The 26,839-nt window shown below is 47.5% G+C and overlaps 1 protein-coding gene across 2 annotated transcripts in view; it reads left to right on the plus strand.

Moving 5' to 3' along the window:
• MBP (myelin basic protein) overlaps positions 1 to 26,839 on the plus strand; it is a 979,252-nt gene that overhangs the window by 942,758 nt on the left and 9,655 nt on the right. Inside the window, exons 5-7 of one of the 2 annotated variants that reach the window (XM_069620721.1) lie at positions 13,264 to 13,377; positions 19,636 to 19,671; positions 21,845 to 21,874. In XM_069620721.1, the coding sequence (XP_069476822.1) occupies positions 13,264 to 13,377; positions 19,636 to 19,671; positions 21,845 to 21,874 (180 nt within the window). The remainder of the gene's footprint in view (positions 1 to 13,263; positions 13,378 to 19,635; positions 19,672 to 21,844; positions 21,875 to 26,839) is intronic. The other variant, XM_069620722.1, reaches the window with a different exon arrangement.

Genomic DNA, 26,839 nt, shown 5'->3' on the forward strand with positions numbered 1-26,839 from the left:
GACATGATGCGTAATCAATACCCGTGTAAAATGCTGTGTTGTATTTAATGCCAGTACTGACCCTGTGGTGATTGTCGAATAACATGATTTGCTTCTGACCGTCATCGTTCTGTATTCTTTGGCTTCTGCAAATGTTTATTAAACTATGTAACACACTGACGATTTGTGCACTAATTGCGAATGCAGTGGCTTTTGTTTCTTTGCATCCCCCAAAATGTAATTGTGGTATGTCCGATTTCTGTTGCCAAAGATATTCTAGGTCCACAGTGTGAAATCACAAAAAAGTCAATAACCCACCGTGTTCCCCTTTTGTAAAATATGGTGTTTATGTACCGATCTTCTCCCATGAGGGGCGGCCATCTTCCATGCCTCATTTGGGGCGACGGCCATTTTCTTTGCCTCGTATGAAGAGCAGCCATCGTCCACGCCTCGTATGAAGAAGGGTGGCCATCTTCCACGCCTTATAGATTGGTAATACGCTATAAAACCCAAAAATGAAATCGTGCACATTGATTGTAAATGCTGCAAGTAAAATTTGTTAAAAAAGCAAAATGTTTATGGAAGATTTTTGCCTGCTTCAACAACATAGACAGAGGCCTGATTTCCAGCATCTTCCATGGTCGACGAACTACATTATCTGCCTTGATGACTTGCATCCTTCAGCTGCTACCTTTCAGTTTGACTAGGCATTAACTGACCATTGCTAACATGTTTGTCTTCACCTGTAATCAGTAACCTCATTTCATGTTTTTTTTTTATTGGCATAAAGGTATTTCATCGTAATGCTGCGAGGCGATGGCCCATCGGAGCCTTCAAACTGGGGCAAGGACTTAGTTAGGACAGTGGCTAAAATGCAATACCCAAGTACAATTTCGCATAAGGGCAGAGTACACTTTTTGGCTCTGAAAATATTCAGCAAAAATTTAGGATCCAGATTTCTTTACAGCTCTACACCATTCAAGACACCTGTACATTACAAGCCTCCGAGGGAGATCCTTGTCCTGCATCTCATATCTGTGACGGCACGCCTCTTCTGCATCACCTTATCCTATCCTTATTGTGGGCACTCCGGATCTGGGTGGTAACTTTAGGCCCTAGTTCTTCAGGGGGAGAGAGGAACTTCTTGACCTGTATATCTTGACTAAAACAATCACAGAAGCCTTCCGTAGAGAAAACCTTGGGTAGATTAAGCCGCCTGGCCCCTGCTGCATTGGTGGCCTGGAACCTCAATACTGCCTGGAATTGAGCTCATTTGATAAGCCGTTGCCTAAGCACACTGGATTGATCGAGGGAGAGGAGTTGATCGAAAAGGTGAATAAGATGCGTTACTAAAATCACACACTCGCACTAATATGCATGACCATAGGCCGGTAAAATAGATGGTATAAAAACCCAGAAATGATTGAAATAGAGAAGCCCAATTCCTTGCAGATTTTGTGTTTTTCAGTTTTATGGCAATTCATTCCCTAGATCCACAGATAGGAAGGTGGCATGCTGCCGGGTACAATTGTAAGCGGAGATGGTGGTTTGGAAATGGCTGACTCGCTTTGTCAACAAAGAGGACTGAGGGCATCAGGTTAAAACTATAAACAGCGTAAACAGGGGACCCATCTGCTTCCAATGAAGTCCAGTACTGCTTGGGTGGTTCAAAGTAGCCCCTTGTGTATCCTTCGCCAGAACTCTGGCATCTCCTGCGACTGTCATGTTCCTCCCCCTGGCTCTACTTTGCTTTGCCAGCTGAAGCACCTCACTAAAATGGCCATGCCTGCTGCCTTCACAGAAGACAGGGAGGTCACCTGTGCCAGCTATTGGCACGAGGAGGACACTGCCCTGTTCTCTTTCTTAGATGGTTAGTCTGTGGTGCTTCCACTTACTCTGGGAGAACACAGTATCTAGGCAAAAGTCTAGGGCCTGGGTTCTCAACAGGGGGGCAGCAGCTGCATCTTTGCAGCTTTGCCCCATGTCCTCCATGGGCAAAGAAAGCCACTGAACCATAGCTTCTGGCCAGGCACCTGTCAGTGGGCATGAATGGCACTGCTGTGAGATACAATGCAACTGGGTTTGGTCTATCAGTCATGGGCTAATTATAACTCCCTGTTTGTGTGCCAAGTTCGATGGGGGTTGGATACCCGCTGTTACCTTCAGTGCCTATTACTTGCTTGAGCTTTTCTGGATGGAAGTCTCTTCGGGGTGGGTTGTGGGGGGGGGGGCGGATTGTGGCAAAGCATCCGATGGAGGCATGGAGTGTGAATAGTTGGGCAATGCTGCCTCGACGAAGAGGCTTTGGGTGTCTGGGTCAGTAATAAAGCCTTGGATAGGGCAGGGTGAGCTATGGTTAGCGATGGATAGCCGTAGGTCTACAATAAAGCCTCCACATTCACATCCCCCTCCATATACACATCACACTCCCAAAATAAATCTCCCTATACCCGACGCTCGAAATCACCCGCCACTTCCACACCATCAACTACCACAGCCACAACAACAGCCTTCCTATCCTCGCCCCTTCCACAGCCGAACCCTCTCAACATTCACATACCCTGAACATCCGCATCAACATCCATGTCCACATTCACCTTCAGAGCCAAATCACCCCATCTTCATCAACTTCAACATCCACATTACCCTACCCACCCTCTCAACATTCATATCACTCTTGGCATCACAGAACCTGCTTCCGACCCCCTAGTTCCCTACATCACCTCAAAAGAGACGGACATGTAGGAGACGGGCCTGATCCCCTTGCCAGCATAATTCACCTAACCTACCCAATGGATCTATACCATGGCACCTTTGCCTCGTCGAGTGAAGGCATCGAGGCAAGGCATTGGGTCTCGGGCAACGTGCTTGCCTTGGAAGCAAGACGACACGAAGCACCACAGGTTCGATCTTGGGGGTCCACGCTTAGAAATCTCTGGGTATTAAGCACGTTATAAATAACCTATCATATCATATCAAATGCAGTAAATGCTCTAAATGGTCATTGGGGCCATATGGTCAATGGCCAGGTGGCAAAGGAGCGCTTTATAAATCTATCCAAACATGAGATTACATATCAAACAAGCTATTAATCCGGCTCAGGCTTCCTAGGTCAAACATTTCATCAACTGGCAATTGTCTAACTTGCAACAGTATGTGATGAAGGAATCATTATTGTGTCTTTAGACACAGTTCGTCCTGCCCAGTGTGTTATTTTACAGATCCCGGTGTGAAGTCTAAGGAATCTGTATGACTAAAACAAGGGGAACAGGAGAGAAAATAGTCAGGCCGATGATGAGCTTACTTCTTTCCTGAAAACAACTTGTCATTTTCAGAGACTTTTGGCCCTGTATTCGGCCTGCACAAAAATACATGGTTGAAGATGCTGCCTGTAATCGGATCCCCTTCTTTCTTATAGAAAAGGGTTTGGCGGACAGACCCCATCATCCGAAATGACAACGGCCTAGCAGGTGAAGCAGCAGATCCTCAGAAATCCCAGCAGAGACACAGTGATGCCAGTTACCATAGCCTGAGGCTTGCAACTCACATCAGCTCAGTTTCAAGTGCCGGTCAAGAATATTAACTGAAGTGGGATTAGGTACACGCGTCAATGTAATCTGCTCCCCTGTCGCCTAACGTCTACCTCTTTCGGTTGATTGACAGGGTGCAAGATCAGCGATTTGAAGCGCAACTAGCCTTTAGAGAGATTCAGATTTACGGTGTCTCAGCGCGGACACCTGTCAAATGTTATGTCAACAACGTACAAGGACATGGCGGCCAGCCGCTGAGTTTGTGGCAATTCATGTTATGCCCATTTGGTATGTAGCTGTCCTAGTTTGCCATGATAGGGATGATACATTGGTGCTGCTCTTTTCCCACATGCATGCTTCCATCAAGTGGCAATCACCAGCGGGTCCTGTCATGTATCACGCTCTTCTTTTATTCAGCAGACACAGAGACACAAGGAGAGCCGTGGGAAATGGGCACAGAACAGTATCATTCAACAAGGAGGACTCGAGATCGACTTACAAAAAGATAACCACCCCAAACCGCTAAAACGCAATGGAGGTGCATTGCAGGGACAGAGCCTCCATGTCCTTGTCCTGTACTCCCTTATCATGTGTGTTCTGTGTTGTTTTCTGCCCAAAAGTCCAGTTAGCCCCCTAAGCGCTAAGAGGGTGGGGGGGCATGTTCGTCCTGAATTCCCAAAAGAAATCATTTTAGGCTCCACCCACTTCAGCAGTTACATTGGGTCTCACAGGACAGACACATGCTTTTGTTCTAGGTGATTTAACACCTACAATGTTTAGTTTTATTTTGAAAACGACTTTTTTCCCTCTCTGTGGAAGGTGTGGGATGGGACATCTGCTTTCTGCACTATACAGGTCAGTGTTTGTGGGTCTTTGAATCACTCATGCCGCCTGACCACTGCTTCTGGCTGCTTTCGGTTCGTGATACACTATAGACCAATAGTGGCATGTTGGCCACGGGTAAAATCAAGAGAAAATAGGCTATTCAGCCCTGCGCAGTGCTGGAAATTGACATGTACTACAGGAACTCTTCACCCCCCCCCCTCCCCTTCTGTGGGGTAGAGGCCGGGATTGTCCGTTGTGTGGCTGTGGCTGGGGCTGGGAGGCGATGCTAAGTATAGAATAGTATGGGATTCCCTGAATGTAAGATGCTGGCTCCTTCACACAAAGTCAAAGTGCATTTTATAATCTGGGGTTAGGGTTCTCTGGTGAGCAAATGAAGACTTTTCGACGGTGCTAGTAAATCAATTGTGTATCACCACATTCCACGAGTCTCCTGAGCACCACACATTCGGACGTAGAACAGTGCAGGAGATAAATTGCAGTCGGGGCCAGAGAGCTTCCTCAACATGTGCTGGGGTATGTGCCTTGGGCCTCCACGGAAGGGCGCGCCACTACAGTTCCATCTTGTTCCAGCCCAATTCCTCCCCTTTGTGAACGGAGCAGCAGTGGTCAGGTTGTGAAAGAGACCATGGGACAAAAACACCTAGGTAAAGGGGGGTTTGTGGCAACTGCGGGATCGTAGGAAGTCTGCTTCAAGCTTCAGGTGGAGTCGACACGTGTGACAGAGGGTGGAGCCGTGAGAATGGTGAACTCTCTCCGAAACCGTTTGATTCGTCGTAGCACAGTGACTGCTTAGGAGGGTTTGGTTGGCTTAGTCAGTCAGGCCAAGAGTCCTTCGTCTTTTTATTGCCCACGATGCCGCATCTGGGATCTGCGTGTGCTCTCTGGGAAGCGGCAATATTGCCTGGCAAGACATAGGGGCCGAGATCGTACGTGGCTGGGCTGTCCATTCATTAAATGGTTAAATCCTGTTGGATTATATCAGTGACCAACCAATTAACTTAATCGAAATCCACGCAAAATCCGTAATCGTTCCTCATAAACATTCGCTGCTGAGGTAAACTGCAAACCTGCGTTGCAACTCGGTGGGTTGAGAGAATATTCCTTGTCGCGGACACGGTGAGGCCTTCTTCGTGCTTTGGTCTTCCTTTTGAAGTAAGAGAAATCGTACACACTCGGCCCAGTGCTGAATGCCTATCGTCCCAGCTAGCCTCCCGCGCACATGTAAACTGCGCACCCCTGCTCTCACCTACCGCGACCCCACCCTCCCTGGAAGCCCGGCAAGACCCGCTGCTTTTCCGCGAGAGGCCTCGAGCGTCGCGTGGCGACTGGCAAACACACAATGACATGGCATGGCATACATATGCGGACAGCGGGGAGGCTGGCAGTGGTTATTCGGCAGCTGTCTGGGGCTGCAGCGGCCTTGCAGAGGATTTTCAAAGTGTCAGGCACCCACTCGGTTCCTCTCTGTACTGTGGCGATTCTGCAGGGCAGAACCTCACAGCTCTACTACATTTGTTTCTATTTTTCAAGGCTAAAAAAAATAGAGGGATTAAAATATGCAGCAATAGGCCAATAGCACAAACAACAAATAACATAATAAACAAACCTGACAATACATTTGAGCAAACAGTGTATGCTTACTTTTGTTTCTCCATATCATGAATGGCACCCTAAAACAAATGCCTCTGAATAGAAAGAAACACAGTCGAAGAAACATCTGTTTTCATGCATCTTTATGCCCCCCTCACATTTTTAATCAGCCGCCATTTGCACATGATAAGTCACAATCGCCAGTGCCAGTCATTCACTGCTATTGTGTCTGCAGCTAGTTAACCTTTACTGAACTGTTATGTACTTAGGTTAAAAAAGACCAGGCCGATCAGAATACTTGTGTGCGCAGATTGCCTCTGAGCGTAGGGAAGGGCTGATTACCGCGGGTACAGTGTATTAAATTGGCCCCGCAAGGGCATGGGCACTTTGTTTCCCCGAATTCAACATCCATGGAGACTTTTTTTTGCCCCAGAATTCTGAATTGAGGAACAATCCGGCCCAATTCCAGCACTGCCTCCCAGCATACAATATCTGCACACAAAGCCAGCCTGTTGAGGAGACACCGACGGGTAATGCTTGTGAACTGTTCTAAAGGCAGAGAGAAAGGCCAACAAGACCTAGATCATGTATTGGGCTCCTGTCTCTCCGGAACACCAAATGCCACCCTCCGAATAGAATTGCAGGGTGGTCAAGGAAGTGGGAACCTAGAACATCAATACATTTTAGTAGTAAATGACATGTTTAAACTTAGTACATGAGTGACAAGTAATCGCAAAGCAAAATGTTTATGAACTGATGTAAAGGGCGATTAATGGGATTTGCCCAAGAGCACTTATATCAACTCTGTGTTTGTAAACATTGACACTGTTCTTTTTGGTTTATTTGTGATTTATAGTGTGCTTAGTGCTAGAATCCTCCAGCTTCTAAATCCCAGACAGCTGGAGGACGGGGCGACTTCTGTGCTTCGGGGTCTTAGTTTCCCTTGGGCGACATGGCAGCATGTTACAGCCCTATGCCGCCTACGTTGGGCGACGCAAGCGGCAAAGCCAGCGAGTGGCACCAGAGTCAGATATTCTTTGGAAGGCATTAGGTCGCATTTATTACATCACCAAAAGGCGACAAATCCATGCATGAATGACATCATAAGAACTGTTATGTCATCAATTACCACATTGCGTGTGTGGCTGTGGTCATCACCCCCCATGACCTGGGAATGGGCCTGAGGTAAATGTGAACCCTTAAACCGACCAGGCGCCCAGTCCCGTTCCCCATTGCATGTACCGGTGAGGACCTGGCATGACACCTCACCGTTCCGCGCAGAACCTTGAACCATAACATACAATTGACAATAAATCTCCATTCCAGTGACCCAAATGGTTGAGCCCATAACTCAATTCAATGTACTATGCCCCAAACTACCGCCTCAGGCCTAACAGTAGCAACCCCCTTCTAGAACAGTTCTTATGCTTGTCCCTAGCGACCGTCAACTCCCCCACACTGCACAACCAACAAACATCTCTTCACTCATGCCCCAACGTGTTTGCCCCATGTCAACATCAAGTAGGGCCGTTCGAATCACGGATTTTAGGAAGTACATTTAAAAAAGCTCGTCTCGCCTTACCTCTCATTTTCTCGTCCATTATTTCACTGGCGCCATATGAAGAAAAGCAACTCTAGCCACACCTGAACTCTGCGTTTACACCATTACATTCAAAGTCAAGTGTACGATCATTGTAAGCGAGGTTGCATTGAGAAGAGTGGCACGCGCTGGCTAGTACACATTCTGCACAGGCTGGAGAGTCCTCAGGTGCCTCGTGGCAAACTCCGCATGGATGGAAAAGGGGTTCATTGAAAACGTAAGTGTTATCCTGAGGGAAATGCAGTAGCTACCATGCCTATACTGTGCAACTCTTGCTAAAGCGAAAGACCTGACCAGATGGGATGTTCACCGCAGAAGAGACATGCGGCCCGTGCGCTAACATACAGTGGTAAGTGGCTGTAAAGGCGGTCGTGTCTTGATTACAAAGCGTGTGCAATAATTATACATGTACAAATGTCAGCGTTTTGTTTGTTTGTTTTTGGTATGCATTAGAATGTGCAAAGGTAAGTGACATTGGGGTTGGTGGGTGGAAGGTTGGGAATGAATCTTAACCTCTGACATTACTCTGGGCAACCCTCCACAACATCACGTTTCAGCCAGCCATGCCAATACAGAAGGACAAAACCTTTTGCAAATCAGGCCTAGTCCTAAAAGAAAAAGGGGCAGCCCAGCTCCAACTGCTATATCGCATGCCTTCTGCACAAGAGAACGAGCAATGCCTGACATGCGTTGGCCCCATTGGGCATTGCTTGTGTAGCTCGAGTCTGGGGCGCTTGTTCTTATTCTTGCTGATAGATTTGTATCCATCAGCAGTGATTTTTGGATACCGAGGCTTGAGCCTCATTACTCCATCTTCTCGGGTTGAGTATCTAGTCGTGGGTTTGTATTCTTCTTGGTCTGTGTGGTCTTGTCACAGTAGGGTTGGTTTCACAGAGTCTTTGCAGTGAGTCTGGTGCACAGCAGGCTCGGAAATCATATCTGGGCATATCCATCCTACTCGGGGTGACTTTTGTAAACCTGATTTTTGATGGCTGTAAGAGATCAATAAATCCTAACTTCTGGCACGGCACTGGGCACCCCTCCAGGGCATCATTGTTCGCCTGCCATGTCATTCCAGAAGGGGCTGTATCATATGCAAATTAGAGCCATGAACTGCACTGTGGGTAATGCTGCGATTTTGAGCCTATCAGAAATGAACATCCGATGTTGAATTCTTTAAAAGTCAAGTGAGGAGTACTAAAGCAGAACTCCACTATGATAGCTCAGCAGATTGAGTGGCTATTGGAGAGGTAATTTGTTCAGAGCCCCCAGTGATTTTTATCACGCGTTTCCACTTCCTTCAATTGCTCAAACAGGGGAGGGGCTGTGCTTACATTCAGGGTGGGCCAATTTCTGCCCTTGGAGTCTAAAGTGTGTTTCTTTTTGTTCTTGCCAGATGCAATGAAGCACCAAGGAACATCTCTCACAACAAACAGTGCAGCAAAGGGGCTTCACATAGAACTGTGCAACGGCATTTAATGGTGGCTGCAGGAGGGGAGGGACACGCATATACATTAAAGATATTTCTAAATTGCATAAAGACACTCCACACCAATAGTAACCCTCCTCTCTTTCCCCTTCACCCACTAGCCTCCAGCACCCCGATTCTCTCTCTACCAAACCTCTGCTCTACAGCCCTCGCAAACTAAGCTCGACTTTTAGAAATCCCAATTCATACATAAAGACACACATTAAATGGATGCACTGTCCTGAAGTGCTGTTAATAGGTTTTTTCATACTATGCCAAATCACCAGCATGTTATCCTCAGAGTGCCGCAACATTGCTAATTTCATTAAAAACGAATTATTGAAAGCTACTGATCCACACCGAAAAGCAGCCATTTCGGGGCAGGAATATGTTACTGTTCATTGCGCATGACAGATTGTCAGAGCCGCTTCCGCGTCAAAGTCTTATCAAATTAACGGTGCGTCATTCGGCTGGGTCCATGCTAATGTGTTCCTGAGGCGTGCGATTCCCTTCACAGGCCGATGTCTCAAACAATAAACAAGTCTGATTGCAACTTGAGGCAAATTTCACCGGAGTCATTATTTTACCGTAAAGCCATTTTACGTCTAATATTCTCGCATTATTTACTGGAGAACACAGAAAAAAAGTGCAAGCATGTGTGGTGCTCGCATTGGTAGACCAAGGCAGATTATTCCTTGTATATCGCATGCGGGGGTGTTGCTAGGTCTGGAAAAGATCTGGGGCTATGCTAATGTCAGGACTGTCAGGACTGGGGGGGGGGCTAGCTGGCCTTTTGGTTGTAGCCCCTTAGCTTCTATCCATGGCTACAACCAAAGGTCCCAGGGCTATAGCTGTGAGGAATTTGACCATCCGCACGGTGGGAGTGCATTCACCTGGGCTTGTTTGAAATTTTAAATGAAATTGAATGATGGTAGATCAACCTCTGGAAAATGTGTGGGACTAATTTTTCTATGCTCACCGCACGACATTACCCCCACTGTTTGAAGCAGGTGCAGGTTAATCCAGAGCTAGTGTAAGCCAAAGGGTGCGATATTTGGAACCGAAGTAGGAATCCAGTTCTCTACTCTTAAAGAATCACAAGGAGGGGGCAAGATTCTATTCTTTGGAAGCACATGCGGGTCTAAACCAGGGCTCTGCAAACTTTGGCTCTCCAGCTACCATCAGCCCTAGCCATCATAGTCAATCGTGCGGGATCAGGGGACCATAGGCTGAAACAGCTGTTTGGCCACAGGTTGTAGACCTCTGGTCTAAACACACATTTTATGGAGGTAAAGCGAAGAAAAAAAATCTCAATCCAAGCACTGGAGGATTTTTTCCACTGTACCCCCACACTCCGAATATAGCTGTAAACGTAGCAATAATTCCATTAGCACCACTTATTTACTGCACCAGCATACAGGTAATTGGGCACGCACATCTTTAGAACCTAGTGTAAATCCTACACCCTTGTGTTTTAGGAACAAAGCATGGGTGAAGCACCTATTTTTTGCAACCAAGAATGTGTCTAAGTCCCTAAATCTTTTGGAGCCAAGTATTGGTCAAGACTTCTACTCTTTAGCGAAATGTTCGTTGGAACCAAGACTTTGTTCTTTGAAGCAAACGTGCTACTACCTCATAGCCCCAAGTATACAGCAGGCCCAATGCTTCACGCTTCGGAAGGAAGTATTTCTCTAATAAAACACTGGTGCATCCAATCCCCTACTCAGTGGAAACAAGCATGTGTCCACGATCCCACTTGCGGGAAACAATTGTGGATCTATACATCCACCATTAATAGCCAACCGCCATTATTCATCAGATCCTGCCCTTCTAACCCATCCTTCTGAAAAAAGTCCCACAAACCTTCCGGCTTCCCAAATGTTAGGCTAATTTCCCTTTTTAATGAATAGGCTCCACAGCTAGGCACACATTTCGTTCTGCTCACTTTAGGTTTCATTAGATAAAACATAGCATAACTACATGTCATTATAATTCGGATGGCTAGGAACCCCCAAAAAGCGAAACTATTGCATCCTAAATCCAAGGCTGGTCAACATCCGAGAGAGGCTACGCTATTCAATCACGCTTTCATACAGAATAGGAGATACACAGCAACCGTGCCATGTAAACCACCACAAGTACTCCACTTGGTCAGTACATTAGGATTCTCAGTGGTCCCGATTACATCACACATCTAATTGCTTAATAAAATAATTAGATGTGACAAAATGTTCATGTCAACAGATATCAACTGCACTAGAGTTGCCAGGTGACTCCATGACAATGAGGGACATCCTACGCCACACATGGGCTGTGATTTTTACCTTAGTTTTACTTCAGTTCATTTTATTCAGTTGAAATGACCCAACACTACCACTCCCACCAGACAATTGATGGAGAAGTGAAAATCCAGTTCTGCGACACTGTGTCCCTCCTGACATGGAGTCATCTGTCAACCCTAAACAAAATATAACTTCTGTATGAACTGTGAATGGGCATGGCTTGTACGTGTGAAGAGAGTGGAAAGACCAATATCAGGATCGAAAAAAAACAGAGCTACCTGTGTGGCTTTTGGAAGACGATTTCTCTATTGGCAAATCAACGCGCTATACCCGTCACTGTTGCCTCTGTAGGACCTCCTATAACGGATTGCTCCCATGTTTTCAAGGCCGTATGAGCGGGAACCTTCAGGACCCTGTCACACATCTACATTTGGCAAATAGCCGATGTCCAATAAATGCCTAATTTCATTGGGCTGGCAACCCAAGTATGGCTAGACACTAGTAGCTACTGATGGCTAGTAAACCCCACATTCTAAGTTGTTGCATTAGCTGTTAAGTACTGAAGGTCCTCCCATGGAAGGTGCACAGATATTTCTTGTTTCTTTGCGTTTGTGTATACATTCTTACAAGAAGAAGCAGTGTCACATTAAAGAGCTTTAAGCCCTTGGACAATTGTATCTCCGCCAGACGTGCAGGGTGCCATCCCGGTTCTATCAGCTAGTAAAGAGCCTAGACATCAGAGATGTTAGTGTTCTCCATCCTCCGCGACAGTGACACGGGTGTCACAGACCCACCTGTGGCTCCCTGTGGTCCAGCAGTTTGTGGCTGTCGGCATGCTTGTCCTTTGCCATTGCTAGAGGTGTACAGCAGGCTGTCTCAGGAGGATAGCTCAGGGACAACGTGCTCGCCTTGGAAGCAAGACGACACAGAGCAACACAGGTTCAATCCCCGGTCGCGCTTAGAAACCTCTGGGTATTAAGCGCGATATAAATAACCTATCGTATATCATTGAAAGCCATGGTCTGATAAGAACGCAACTGCAGGTGAAACTAGTTCAATCAGATGGGGTGTAGGAATAGTGAGATGCTCAGTTATAGACGTCATTAGGCCTCATTACAAGTCTGGAGGTAGCCATGCTGCTTTTAGCGGCATGCTACCCCCAAACCGGGTTCCGGGTCCCCAAAATTAGGGAATTACCGGGCCATGCCGACTTTGCTTGGCACCAAGTCGGAGCAGGCTTTGGGTTGTACTCCCTGCCATGGCCAACGCATTGCTTAAGGAATCAGGCCCCAGTGGCCACGCCTTGGAATGGCAACCTGAATTCCAAGCATTTATCCGCTGGTAAAGCCCAGCTCCATGGGCTATAGGGGGGGACGGGCATTGTATAGTAAGGGACGAAACGCAGGACAATCCAAGGATGACCCAACACACTGGCAGAGTTCAGGGACAGAAATGCACACAACATAGGAAAAGGCATCTACAAGGGGAACCAAGCATGATCGCTTTGACAATCTTGTAAATGGATCACTTGAATTTGTAGGTTTTGCTTCCAGGTTACTTAAGGGCACAAGCCATTCCAGAACATCCAGGTACATTTTTCTTCTTTTTGAAATTTCATTGCTTGGAAATGTCCTCTTCACATTGGGCTGAGCACTCACAAGTGTGATAAGGTGTGTGCATGAAGGCAAAGGATGGAAGCATCAGTCGGGAATGTTTGTAGAGTCTGCTTTGCTATTTGTTGGAGTATTTCCTACATAAAAAATCTACACAAATAAAGAATAGTCAAAGATGCGACCATTCGAATGTTGATGGATGACCCTGTGTATGGCGATCATGGTGACTGAAGGCTGAAATCCTGCGCAGCCCTCCTCCCTTTTTATCTCCAAATGCTTTCTTTCTCTTGATTCACTTTGTCTCCCTCGCCTCTGTTCTCTTCTGTCATACTTAAGTGCACCCCCTTCGTTTCAGGATTATCATGCATCGCGGGCAAGCCACGTGACCTACTCACCCCAGAAGGCTTCGCACCAACCTCATGGCCGACATGTTGAGGATAACCCCGTTGTCCACTTCTTCAAGAACATCGTAAGTGCTGTGCTCACTCAACACCTCTTGGTGCTCTCAAACGCTTTGCTGATAACACTTAGGTGGCACCCGGTGGCACTGGGTTTCACCTTGATGCTAGAGTTTGCAACGCTAGACTAGGCAAACCTTCTGTGGTTGACATTGATGTAACAGATCTACGTGAAAAAATAGATTTTTTTTTACTGCAAATTCTAAAACATCGATTTTTCAAAAACTACTTTTTGCACATTTTATCGTAAATAAAATGCCGGTGGTGGAGACCCCCCACATCCCCCACCTTAGTTTACCCCCCAACCTCCCATAAATGTATTTGGTAAAATGTTGCAATATGTGTTTAAAACAATTCGTTGTTTTCTGACTTGCTGTCATTTTGTGCAATGTTTTCGACCTATACCCATTTATATGAGCATCATTTGAACAATACCTGTCGTTCTGAAAAACAACATGAGAATTGAGGACCACCGTGGTCCTCAATTCCCATGCTTGGTCCTCAACTGAGGTCCACCTTGGCTGAAACCATGCTACAGGGCTTTGGTCGATCTTTTCAATAGGTGGTATATGAACGTCAAAGGTGTTGTGCTGGAAATACCCTCCTGGCAATTTTGGCAAAAGCCTGCCCCTGTCAGCGAATTTTGGTAATCTGATATTTAAGTGCACTGAACATATACGAAGGAGTACATGACTAATTGTGAAGTGAAATTAATATGGGGGATGGTTACACTGATGTCATAATTTAAGTTATGTTGATTGTGATATCAACCGAACCTCAAGAATACCTTCTACAGTAAAAGCTTGATTATCCGGCACCATTGATGACGGATAATCAGATATGCCAGATAAAGGAGCGTCAGGTATCCGGGTGGCAGAGAGATGGATAACAGAGCAAAAAGGCCACATACCAACGCTTCTTGGTGTTCTGCTCTGTTTAACGGCACCCTGGTTCCAGACCTCAGTTTGCAGAGTCTCAAAAACTTTGTTATCTGGCATTTCCTTAATCCAAACCTTACTATTACCAGCAGTCAGATGCCCGTTAACAGACTGTTAAAGTTAATGGGGTGCCAGATAACTAAGCTTTGACTGTACTCTACGTGCACCCTGCTGCACAGAACTGATGCAATATCAACAACCTGTCTTGGGAGGATAGCTCATGAGCAACGCGCTCGCCTTGGAAGCAAGACGACGCAGAGCAACACAGGTTTGAATCCCGGGTCCACACTTGGAAACCTCTGGGTATTAAGCGCGTTATAAATAACCAATTACAATTACAATGCTGCCAATAATGTTTCATACCATGCACATGTTCCAAACCCTATTTTGATGCCTACCAATGCTGCCATAAAGGTTCCATGCTATAAGTGCCCCTAATGTGGCTATGATGCCTGCTAATTCTAGGGGAATCCTAGCTCCAGGCTCCATAAGCTCCATTGACCTCCCCAACAACCCCAAAGCAAAGACTTCAGCATTGAAATGCACACTAGTCAAAGCATGATCCCTAAATGCCCACCCTCTCGACATCAACAATCTCCTCACATCCCATAGCCTAGATGCCCAGGCCATCTCAAACGTGGCTCCACGAAGCATGCAGCCCTGCCCTATCCTTACCAATCCCACCAGGTCATACCATATACCGGAAAGACAGACCTAATGCAAGAGAAGAAGAGGTTGCTCTATTAGCAAAAGACTCCCTTCCCATAAGACCATTTGATACCTCTTTGGAGAAAGATGTGGTTATCCTCTCACTCAAGCTAACCATCTCGTCTACCATCACCATCCCCATCCACATTATCTACGGTCCACCAGGCCCAATCTTTTCCTTTGAAGAATACCTCCTCCACAGCATAGGAGACAACATCAAAGCCTCATCTCAAGTCATCATCATCAGCGACCTCAATTTAGGCCTCAATGATCCATCAGATGCCCAGGCCATCTGTTTCCAACTCACTGAAGGCCCTCAACTTTAGGCAACTTATCAGCGACCCCACACATGACAAAGGTTGTACGCTGGACTGGATTGCAGACCTAAACTACCAGATTACCATAGACTTCAATGCCCCCTGTCCGAGGTCCAACCACCACACCATTGCTGTTACCATCCAACACCCCAAGACAACTAAGTCTACCACCCTCACTCTGCCCCCTCTCTACCACGCAGCTCACGCAAGCTCACTGAAGACCGCATCCTGCCTCTTCTGGTCATGCCCAAACATGAACATCATCATCTAGGTGACCCCCAACCTTCTAGTAGATATCTGTACATCAACCTTAACATCTGCAGTTGACACTACTGCACCCTTAACCCAACGAAGAGCAAAACCTGTCGGACATCTGACAGACATCTGAACTCCTGGTTCGCCCCTGACCTACAAGATCTGTGAGAAAAAAATGACTAACAGAATCTAGCTGAAAAAATACCCCTCAGTCGCCACTAAAATGGAGTTCACCAAAGCATCAAGTCTCCAAACAAGCCATCATTTCTGCCAAATCCACAACCTTCAACACAGGAATAGCCAACGTGAAATCAGACACCAGAGAAATCTTCACCATTCTTAAAGAGCTCGAAACCCCCACCCACCTCAATCACCAAAGATGACGCTTGATGTACCAATATCCAATCAGCCATGCTCAACAAAATAGACCCACTTCATACTGGGTTGGGTAGATCTTTTCTGGTGCTGGCACCACAACTGTGGAACAGCCTCCCCGAATCTCTGAGATCAGAAGTCAGTCACCTGGCTTTTAGGAAACGGCTTTAGACACACCTTTTCAGATAAAGAACCGAGGTGGAAGTATGCTCCGGGTCATTCTAGTCCTTGTATATGTCATTCTTCTGCCCATTTTGGTAGATTCTGTGTTGTATTGTTTAAGCGCCCTGATGCCTTCGGGCTACCGGCGCTATACAAGCTCCAATACATATATACATACCACTGCTACCTCGACCTCTTCAACCTTCCCACAGTTTAGCTTCAAAGCTGTCACAGAGCCTGAATTCCTATGCGTCCCAAAAAGCCTAAAGCTATTTAGGTGCAAAGGCTATGTATGCCCAGCACCCATCATCAAAGACTGCTCGGAAGCCCTTGCACCACTCCTTTCTGCCTTCATCAATGCCCCATTTACCACGGGCATAGTGCCCACAAGTCTCAAAGAAGCCTGGGTTCTTCTGCTACTAAAAAAACCCTCCATACACCCAGCATCTCCCAACAATTACTGGGCAATCACGACTGCCGGATTCCTACGAAAATCATCGCTAGAGCAGCATATCTGTAAATCCAGCACAACCCGGAAATGGACCACATCTTGGGAATGCGCCAGTCTGGTTTCCGCCCAGGCCATGGGACGGAATCAGCACTTCTGGACTTAAAAAAAAAACAGATGGATGAGTTCAGAGATGTGGGTATAGCCCGATCTTCTCCTCCTCCTTGACCTATCAGCAGCTTTCGACCTAGTCAACCACAAAATCCTTTGCCACAACCTCACCACCTCAGCCAACTTCTTCTCCATAGCCACAGCTTGGATTGCCTCCTTTCTAGAGGGTGGAGTTACTAGAGTGTTTGCCGACCACACCAGTGCCCCTCCAGCACCGATCCCCTGCGGGGTACCACAAGGCTCCTGCATCTCCCCCCACACTCCACCACACTCCTCTTCGACATTCTCGACTCCCTCAGCATAGCCTACACCAACTATGCCGATGACACACAAATGATCCTCCCTCTCACAGGCAACTATGTAGAAGACTCCAATACCCTTGACGCCACCTACACAACCATCCAGGCCCGGATGGCAACCAACCACCTCTGCCTCAATGGGGACAAAACGGATCCTGCTGATAGGGCCTCCAGCGGCGCTTATTAAGCTCATCCCCCAATACACAGCATTCAACATTGATGGCATCCTGATCCCCATCTCCACCTCAGTGAAAACTAAACGTACACCTTGACGCTACTCTCTCACTGACACGCCAAGTGACCGCCATAGCCTCTTCTGCCACCTACACAACTAAATTGGTTAATGCCACCAGCCCCTTTGTATCCCAAGACAGCTGCCTAACCATCACACGTGCAGTCATTGGCTCCAGGCTTGACTACTGCAATGTCCTATTTGATGGCACTTCATCGCAAAATATACAAAAGCTCCAAACCATCCAGAATAATGCCCTCCGAGCAGCGCTCAACATCCCCAAACAGGATTACATCTCTGCCGCCAGGAGAGAGCGGTACATTGGCTGCCCATCCGCGAACAAATCATTTTCAAAACCCTGTCCATTACTCACAAGTGCTTGTCCAACACTGCACCCCCTACCTATCCCAGAAACCCACTAAAGCGCAATCATCAAGACCCACCAGAACCCCTTATGCTCATCGACTCGGTCAACCCAAAGTCAGACGCACTAAAGCCAGAGGCTCCAGCTTCCCAAAACAGTGGAATTCTCTACCACCCTCCCTGAGAGCTGCACTCTCTTATTGGGTATTCTGGAGACCTTCGAAACTTGGTTGGTTGACTAGGCTTGAGCTCCTTCGAAATATATTGTGATGTTTTTATCTGCCCCCGCTGTTTCCCTGCCTATCATGGTTTAACTGTCTCATCTGCAAGTAACTGTTTTTTGTAAGAGTGCCTCGATGCCTACGGGTTGCTGTCTGCTTTATAAATGAAAAAAATAAATTAATAACTATGAAACCAATACCTATCCTGCACTCGTTCACCCGCTGACATTCCTTTCTTCCTCGCCTCTTAGCTATGCAACTCCCTCCCCGAGATCCTCAGAGCACTGAAATGACCAACGGCTAGGAGCATTCATACATAGATGTTTAAGCATGAATACTGCAAACCTAAAGAGCCTGATTCCAACCCTGTGGAGCGTTCCAAGAGCACTACTTCAGCCGTGCTCTGTGTGTAATCTTCCACCACCCTTCCTCCCACTAGTAGGGCGGGTTTACACAGGGGCACCCGCAGCATCTATGACCACCTCAAACCTGCCATCCTTGGCTGCCATTGTTCTTGGCTGGCAGACCTTGAGTGCTTTAGCGGGAAGCGGAGCCCTCTCAGTCACCTGGGTCGACCCGGAGAAGCACAGGGAGGCCCGATAGAAGGCCAGGAGAGCATCTGCTTGAATGGGCTGCTTTGTCCTTGTGGACCTTCCAGCATAGCACCCACAAATGGCGTATACTGGAGGCATGAGCAGCACACACATGTGCTTATGGACACTGAGCAATACAGGGCGAAGAGAAAAAAAAGCCAAAAATACAAAAGGAAACCAATAGATACCAGTCACCAGTTGCCACTGGGATTGTCCTATCAGCACTGCCGAGGATGTCCAACAACTCATGTGCTAGCAAGTCGATCCAATGCTATTTACAGTGCACGTGATTTGTAGCAGGTCCCGGAACGCGAGACAATTCTCAGGGTAAGGGTTCATTTCCGATATCTCCAAATGGTCAATGTGGCCAAATCTACAAACCACAGCAAATGATGGCCTGGCAAGCAGGGGCGTTGCTAGGGGACGGGGGGCTATAGCCCCTGATCTTTTGGTTGTAGCCCCGGATAGAATCTCAGGAGCTACAGCCAGAAGACTAGCTAGCCCCCAGTCCCGACAGTCCTGACATCAGCGTAGCCCCGGGTCTTTTCCAGACCTAGCAACTCCCCTGCTGGCAAGAAAGGCTTACATTCACACTCCTCAAACGCCACCTGTAACCCAGGCTCCTCTCTGTGCGCCGCCTTATACTTTGCTTAAAGGAGGGGGCCTTGTACTGACCTGCGGGGGGACCTTAGACCTACTGCTTGGGAAGTTAAAATCTCGACCACAGTAGCCATCAAGACCCTGGCCGCGGCCTGCCTGAAGTGTGCCAGGAAATGTTTTTCAGAATAACCCCCTTACTACACTGTACGAGCAAGCTGGGCACTTCTGAGTAGTGTTTGGGGAGAGTGCGAGACCCTCTCCCACAGGAATATGTGGAAAAATGTGGCCCAAATAGTGAATTTTGAAAGCACGTGCACCCCCGTTGCAGAGATTTAATAAAAGTAGTGAAAAAAAAGATCAACCTACATAACATTTGGTAAGAGAGGAATAACATGCTGGAAGCTTCGTAACCAATTATTTGGTGAGTAGAGATGAAGGAAAGGGGCGGTGCTTGGTGGAAGAGAGAGGAGCAGAAAGCATGGGGATCCACACAAAGGGTCCCAAGGTCTAGAGGTCCACCAAGAAATGTGCAGGATTGCCTGTAGTCCACCTCTGTGAATGTTTACAGTTCTCTCCTTCTTCTGCAGGTGTCGCCCAGGACACCACCCCCAATGCAGCAAAGGGTAAGTGTCCTGCTGAATTACCTTTATGTCTATCCCCTACGTGTGCCCTTTCCCTGGTAAACAAATGCTTTCTGTAAAAGCGAAGCTAGCGCAGTTACGGTGTATTTCATCGGCGGAAATGGCTAACAAAACGCCAAGGCTGCATAGATGTTGGTTTCCAAGGGGTTTGGACAGACATTGTTCATGCAAGTTTCTTGCAGGGGGAGAGGGGGGGAGGGAGGGGGGGGTGTGCGTGCGAGCGTGCGTGCGTGTGTGTGTGTGTGTGTGTGTGTGTGTGTGTGTGTGTGTGTGTGTGTGTGTTTTCTCCAAGAACTACATGAAGAACTGGTTTCTGTGGAGAAAGTCACATTGCAATATCACTCCTATGTTTGTGGGCATATGTTTCTGGTGAGGTGATATAAAAATAGCAGATGCCATCCAGTGTCCTTATCGTGGACGCGGCACATACTGTGACTGTGCCCCTTTCCATGCATTGCCCCAGAGTGGCCAACGGCCCCTACTGCGAGAGTGCCTCTGCCCATCCCTTCTTAGGTGCACCTCTCTTGCGGGCACTACAGGTGTTTGCCATTGCCCTTGCACGAGTCCTCCATTTTGAAGTGTGGCCTTCTAGTGGAAGCACAGCTTTCTAGTTCACTGGGCAATGCATGATAAAGAATACGTTGAATGTAATAAGGGGCAAACACTCCTCCTCTGGAAATCTCAGTACATGAGATGCTGGAAATAAGTAGCAGAAGGTTGTATCGGATAGTATTCCTGGGCAGAATACGCAAAGTCACTGCATCACCCTTCTTATCTCTCTTTGCATTTGGAGGGGGCCAAAGCGACAGATGTTGCTGCAGATGTAAGCCTGCTATTTTTTGCTGATTCCCCATCCCCACCGTATTAGCAGTTATTACCTCCCTCAACGACAGTTTTTGACCATGCGTCATTGTTGGCTCGAATGACCCTAGAGACACCCCCCTTCTGCCCCCCCCCCACAAATGGAGCATACCCAGGCGAAACCTGTTGGCTCCATTTCTTTTTTGTGCTGGCCAAAAATCGTCTTTTGCTCTTGTCCGGGGCACAAACTTAACACGAGTGCACTGCTGTTTAATAAGGTGAAAATAGTACCGCCGTTTTGGCAATATAGAAATATTCTCCAATATTTTCTTTGTGTCCTGCCAACAAAACCCTAACCTATGTCGCTGACTACACCAGGGAATACCGCTCTCCTGAGCACAACCACTGGTACCACCCCCCACCCCCCAGGTAAACCATGGCCAGTCCCCCTTATGAGGAAAATCATGGACAGTCAGTGTATTGAGGAAAATCACAGCCATTCCCCCTCCTGAGGACAACCATGGGCAATGCCATCCACACTTAAATCCTGGCCAATCCCCCTCCTGAGTTAAACCACAGGCACCACCTCTGTCGAGAAAAGTCATTGCCCCCTCGCCTCGAGGAAAACTATGGGCAGTCCCCCTCATAAGGAAAACCATGGGCAGTAATCCTGTTGAGGAAAACCAGTCATTCCTTCTCCTGAGGAAAACCATGGGCAATGCCATTCTGACATAAACAAGGGCAACAGCCCCCCTCTTAAATGAAACCATTGGCAGCACCTCTATTGGGAGAAGCATGACAGCCCCCCCCTGACCCCACTCCACCGCAGAGGAAAGCCATGGCCAGTCACCCGCCTGTGGAAAACCATGGACATTGCCCCTCCTGAGGAAAACCTTATGCAGTCATACCCTGAAAAAATCCATAGTTGGACACTTCCCTGAGTTTTGAGGAAATCAATTGGAATTCCCTCTTCCTTAGGAGACTAATGGCCATTACCCATCCTCCCTCCTTAGGAGAACGGACGGGGCCCATCCTCCCCAACTCGGGGTAGTGGGTAGCCACACCGGAAAACAACGAGCAATCCCCCTTATGAGAAAAAACATGGACATTCCCATCCTGAGGTACACTCCGGGCAAACCCACTCCTGGGCAATACCCTGGTAACTAACATGGGAAACAAGTGGTTTGTTCTGACTAGGAAGACATCACAGAAATACATTTGTTTGTGAATTGTTTCACATACTGGGCCGTTCCTCCAACAGTCCAATAGGGTGCGTTGTCTTTTCATGTTTATCTGAAGCGCAGTGTTTGCATGGAAGTCACACTGTCACTCTTTCTGTCTTTTCTATGTGCAGAGAGGATTATCCCTCGCCAGATTTAGCTGGGTAGGTGACAAATGTACTTCTTCTTTGCAGCCTCTTACTCCCGCCCAGGCCAAGCCGCAGCTCGCGGCGCCAGCTGCCATAGGCCTCATGACGCATTTGCATTTCCTAAAGCTCTATTTGGTTTCCGCTCCTAGTTTTGCTTCCTTCTGACACATTTTCCTCCCCAAAAGTAATTTGCTTCTGATGGTAATTGCGTTGCTGCTTTAACTTCTAGAATGAAACGCGCCAACCGCACAGTGATTAAAACTGGGCTGCTTTAGCACAAATGGAGCAACTGCATTAAAGGCTGCATGGCAAAGCTACCCATTTTCTCGCAGGCTCCTTGAAGGTGCAATTGCTTTCTCGTAATTCTTTTCCCTCCATCCCGTATTCTGCCTCGCTGCAAATTGCTAATTCGCGGAATCTCTATTTTCGCTGCATTGTTTTATTTGTGAAGCGTTCAGGAAAAGGCGGGCTCATTAATGTTGTGCTCCGCGTGGGCTGGGATCGAAAGTAGGGCAGCCTCGTGTCTGCAGGGACCATCTTCTCGTTGTGCCTTGTTGTCTCGCAGGTAGAACTCCTAGGAGGATGACAGCAGTCGCATCTAATGTGACCCTGTTCGTTTTTTTAAACTTTTTTCAACCCTGTGCATGTCTGATCCAAACTGTGGCCCTGATACTAAAATGTATACCTCTCCTGTAAGCATCTCAGATTTGCGCCTGCTCACTAAAAAGGGAGAAAATCTGAAGCTGCCGGGAGCATTTCTGAGGTGCCCCTTGAGCAAATCTTTGTGAATCGCATTTGCACATGTGTGATGAATTAACTTCCAGGGTACCAGTGTTCCAGGGATGAATATCGGTTTCTAAACCATCAATCAGCCCCACACCTCTAGTACACCAGAAGGGATCCGAACAGATTGGAAAAGCAAGTAAATTATAAACCTCCTTGTCCAATTTTGGTAACGTGGATGGAACGGCAGGCTCATCTCCGCAAGGTTGTCGATCGTTGGTTAGTTGCAACACAGCGAAAATACAATTATTACCCAATGATAAAAGGGACTGTCCAGTCAAGGTTGTATGAAAATATCTACTCTATTATTATTACAACAGACAGTTTTAGCACACTACAAAATACAACCCACCCTGTAAAGGAACACAGAGGACCAACACTTTCAGGAAGGAAAGGGATGCACTCTGGTTACTGACAGGAGGGCAGTTAGTAAAGCAATCAGTCTTAACTGTTCAAGGTTATTTGGGTTCTGCACCAAGGGAGCAAGGGGTCGTAAATGTCACTAGGGGCCTTCATAGACGGACCAGGGGGACAGAACCACAATGTACCTAGTGCTTAAGATGATCTTGATGCTCAACAGCATAGAGTCTGTTCCAGGATGCTTTGCAGCTCCTGCGACAGAGTTGAAGATGGGAGACAGCGGCGGCTATCAGGCGGCAGGCAGTTCGGCAAGCAAGGCTGGATGGACAGATGGCTGCAGGCTGGCCTACATGGCGGCTCAGGGTCAAGAATTGTCTCTGTGCTGGTTGGTGGATCTGGAATGCTGGTCGAGGCGTCTCAGACGGCTTTAGTGCTGCAGCATGACACTAGTCAGTTGTGTAGCCAGTCGCAGTTTGAGGGCTAGACTGCCTAGAAAATGTCCTTAAAAGATGTACGCTGCTTGATGCTTGTCGTGGCGCTCCTCCTGGCTTCTTTGCAGGGCTCATTTCGTCCTTGAGGGCAGATGGCCCAACGCTGAGGAGAGTGCGGGCAACAGTCTTGTCCTTTGTTTGGAGACTCTTTGGCACTTCCCAGCTAGGAAGGTTGCTGGCAGAAACTAGCAGGGCATGCTGTGTGCTGGCTGTGTACCAGTTCTGGAGCTGCTAAGTGGGTCCTCCGAGTCCAGTATCTCCCTCTGTTCCCTGAGAGATGTTTAGAGGAGGGGTCTTGCTTCCCTCTTGGAAATCCTGGCCTTCCTTCATTGATGGAAGATATAAGGCAGCATGTACCTTCAGCCTGGGTCCAAATTAGTCCTTCTTCTTACTCCTTTCGAAGTCGTCAGATGATCTGCTGAGTGAGGAGCCCAGCCCTCTTTTAAAGCCAAATGGGCCCCAGTAATTGGTGTAGGCTAAGCCTGCCTTAATGAACCAATCCTGGGTCCCTTACCAACAATCTTCTGTCATGCGTGAGGTCAGGACCAGAGTGCGTTGCAACAGGAAAGGTAAGAGGTGAAAACATGTACTCCTAAGTCCCACCCATCTTCCTGTCTGTTGTAGATCAAAGTGTCTCTCTGGTTAACTGAGCCCACTGTGGCTCTTGATCAAAGCGCAGGTCTCCCTTGAAGTTTGTGGTGAGAACAGACTTCTGTCTCCCTCAAATCGCATACTTCGTCCCTCTGAAAGGGATCCGCTCTGCAGGAGTTGCCTATGGTAAATAGTGGACCCAGACATGCCTTTCACTGTCCTTCATACAGAGGGGTGGGAACTAGCTTCAAGTTGACACATTGCATATCCAAGAGTTGCTGCCTTCCTCTTGTCTATTCTGCAATCAATCCTGACACAGGCCTGTTCCAATTACCTCCTATTAATATCTGCTGTCTCCAACAGTTTAGACATTAGGAAGGCAGATTCATGGAGCCTTCGATATTTTAATTAGGCTGCCCCTGGCTGGAGGAAGGTGTCGCCTTCCCCCTTCTTGAGATTCTTTGATGTACCTGCGGCTGTCACATTCCAGCTGAAAATGACAGGGGAAGACAGCACCTGTAGGCTGTGTCCTCTGGAGTACACATGACTATGCATGCGATGAACAGGGAAAATGTGTGCGGGATGGCCTCACACATGTATGGAGGTTGATCTCCCATCATTCACTTTTATTTCCAAAAAATCAAAAAAAAACAGAGCGAGCGCACACTCCCCGTGCGGATGGTCAAATTCCTCACGACATGAGCATCGCAAAGTTTCTCCTGGTAGCTGAAATGCTCACGTGCATCTCCTGATTTGCTCCAGTGTAAATCTTTGTGAATCATGCCCTGTGTTTGAGGGCTCCCAATGCACGCCGGTGTGAGGATGTGCTGATGTGCTATATTTATGCAAACATGGGATCTTGCTGTATGTATGTCCTTAAAAGGAAATAAGGAATCAAGCAGCAGAACTCCATTAGATAAAGCTCAATCGTATAATTACCCCGGGTCTGGCTACTGCCTAAGGACTCATACATGCAAAGTTACATTTGAAGGGTTTTCCTAGTTACCAAAAATGTACGGCAATATGGGGTTCCCCATAACCATTCTTCCCGTGGAAGAATGGACGCCTGATGACCTATTCAAGTTCCAATGTAACGTAGGCCAAGGTGGGCAGAACTCAACAATCCTTTCTCCTCCCAAGCAAGAGACAGGGCAATTTAGCTTGTACACACTCCATTAAGGGATTCAAGGTTTCCTTTCCGTAAACAACCGGGCAGTCACCTGCCTTCTATTTCAGTTTTCTCCTCTTGATTTTGAAATGGAAGTAAAAGTAGCGCATATGGACCTCTTTCTCCAAGATACCTATAAAGTGTAGTCTGCCGGCTTTGCTGGATGCAGTTTTCTCCTCTGTGTGTGCCTTTGCCTTCCTCACCTGCCTTCCTCACCTTTCATCCGAGATTCTTTCAGCCCTTTCAGCAGTACTGCTCTGCCCCTGAGCTGCCTGTTTGATTGTATAAAATGCAAGAGTTTTCCTCCTCACGTTTTCCGCTGTCTCTCCTGACTACCATAATGTTTTCCCTCTTAATGACTGATAAGAACAGAGCTTGGCCGTCCCTACCTTGGCTCTCTCTGTCTTTCCCGCACCTAACATCCACACCATTGAGCGTGGCACCTCTTACGGGGGCCTCGTGGATAAAATATCACATCTTTTCCGAGGTAACTTCCCTGAAGCCCAGGACTCTTGCCTCAGTATGGGCCTAACTATGATACGCTTGGTGCGTTTGAAGCACTCTTCAATAGTAACTAGAAGACCCCAGTTGGCTTTGTACCAAAATGTCTGTCACACAGCACCCTGTCTTCGAGATATAGCCCTACACTTGTTGGAATGTGTATGCATTCTGTTGGCTGAATGTGTGTAAATGAAGCTATCACCCCCCCCCCCCCAGCCCTCCGACATTCAATGATGGACAGAGCTAGTAACGGCCAGCTAGATCGAGCCTAAAGCCATGACCGCCACCAAAACACAAGGGGATCCCTATATGCTCCCTGATGCAGTTTGCCTGTTTAAATCAGGCATACTGCACCGTGGTAGCCCAGTCATGTCCGCAATGTCTTTCATCCTCCTGAGTGAGACCAGTCGTCCCATTAAAAATGTTAAGATTAGTTCCACCTTTTTTGTTAAACAGGTTGACACATTCTAGAAAAAAATCCTACAGGCCCAGAAGTACCCCTTCTAGATGGACTGCAAATCACAAACTCAACGCTACTCCGGATAGCGGACTTTATTCCTGGTCTGTCCTTCCTCTGGCCCAATTGGCGTGAATCTGAATGATTGACGCCCAGGCCGGCCAATCCACACTGCCAAACATGCTTAGGATTCCAACCTCTTACGAGTACTCTTTAATTCCGTGGATGTATAATCTTGTTTTTCATTGGTTCAGTTGTATTTGTGGCAGTCTTCCTGTACGGGGCGGCCCTCTGCAGAACTAACAAAAAAGACAGGTAAAGCAGCTTCGGTTGCGCACCGTCGATGCCGCAGTGTATTTATCTCCAGTTAGGGTCGGTCATCAGCTGCTACTGAGCTCTGCTGAGTGGCTGTAAATATGAATCCAATTATCGCAACGCACTACTATTTCTGCTGCTTCCGCTTTTCCTCTCTCTTCACCTGTCTCCCCCTCTCCTTCTGCGTCCCCCCCACACTCTCTCTCCTTCCTACACCTGCGCCTTTTCCTCCTATAACTCTGCTGCTTCCGCTTTTCCTCTCTCTTCACCTGTCTCCCCCTCTCCTTCTGCTTCCCCCCCACACTCTCTCTCCT

Source organism: Ambystoma mexicanum, chromosome 5q, assembly GCF_040938575.1.
Source record: "Ambystoma mexicanum isolate Mex_15411 chromosome 5q, UKY_AmexF1_1, whole genome shotgun sequence".
Lineage (NCBI taxonomy): Eukaryota > Metazoa > Chordata > Amphibia > Caudata > Ambystomatidae > Ambystoma > Ambystoma mexicanum.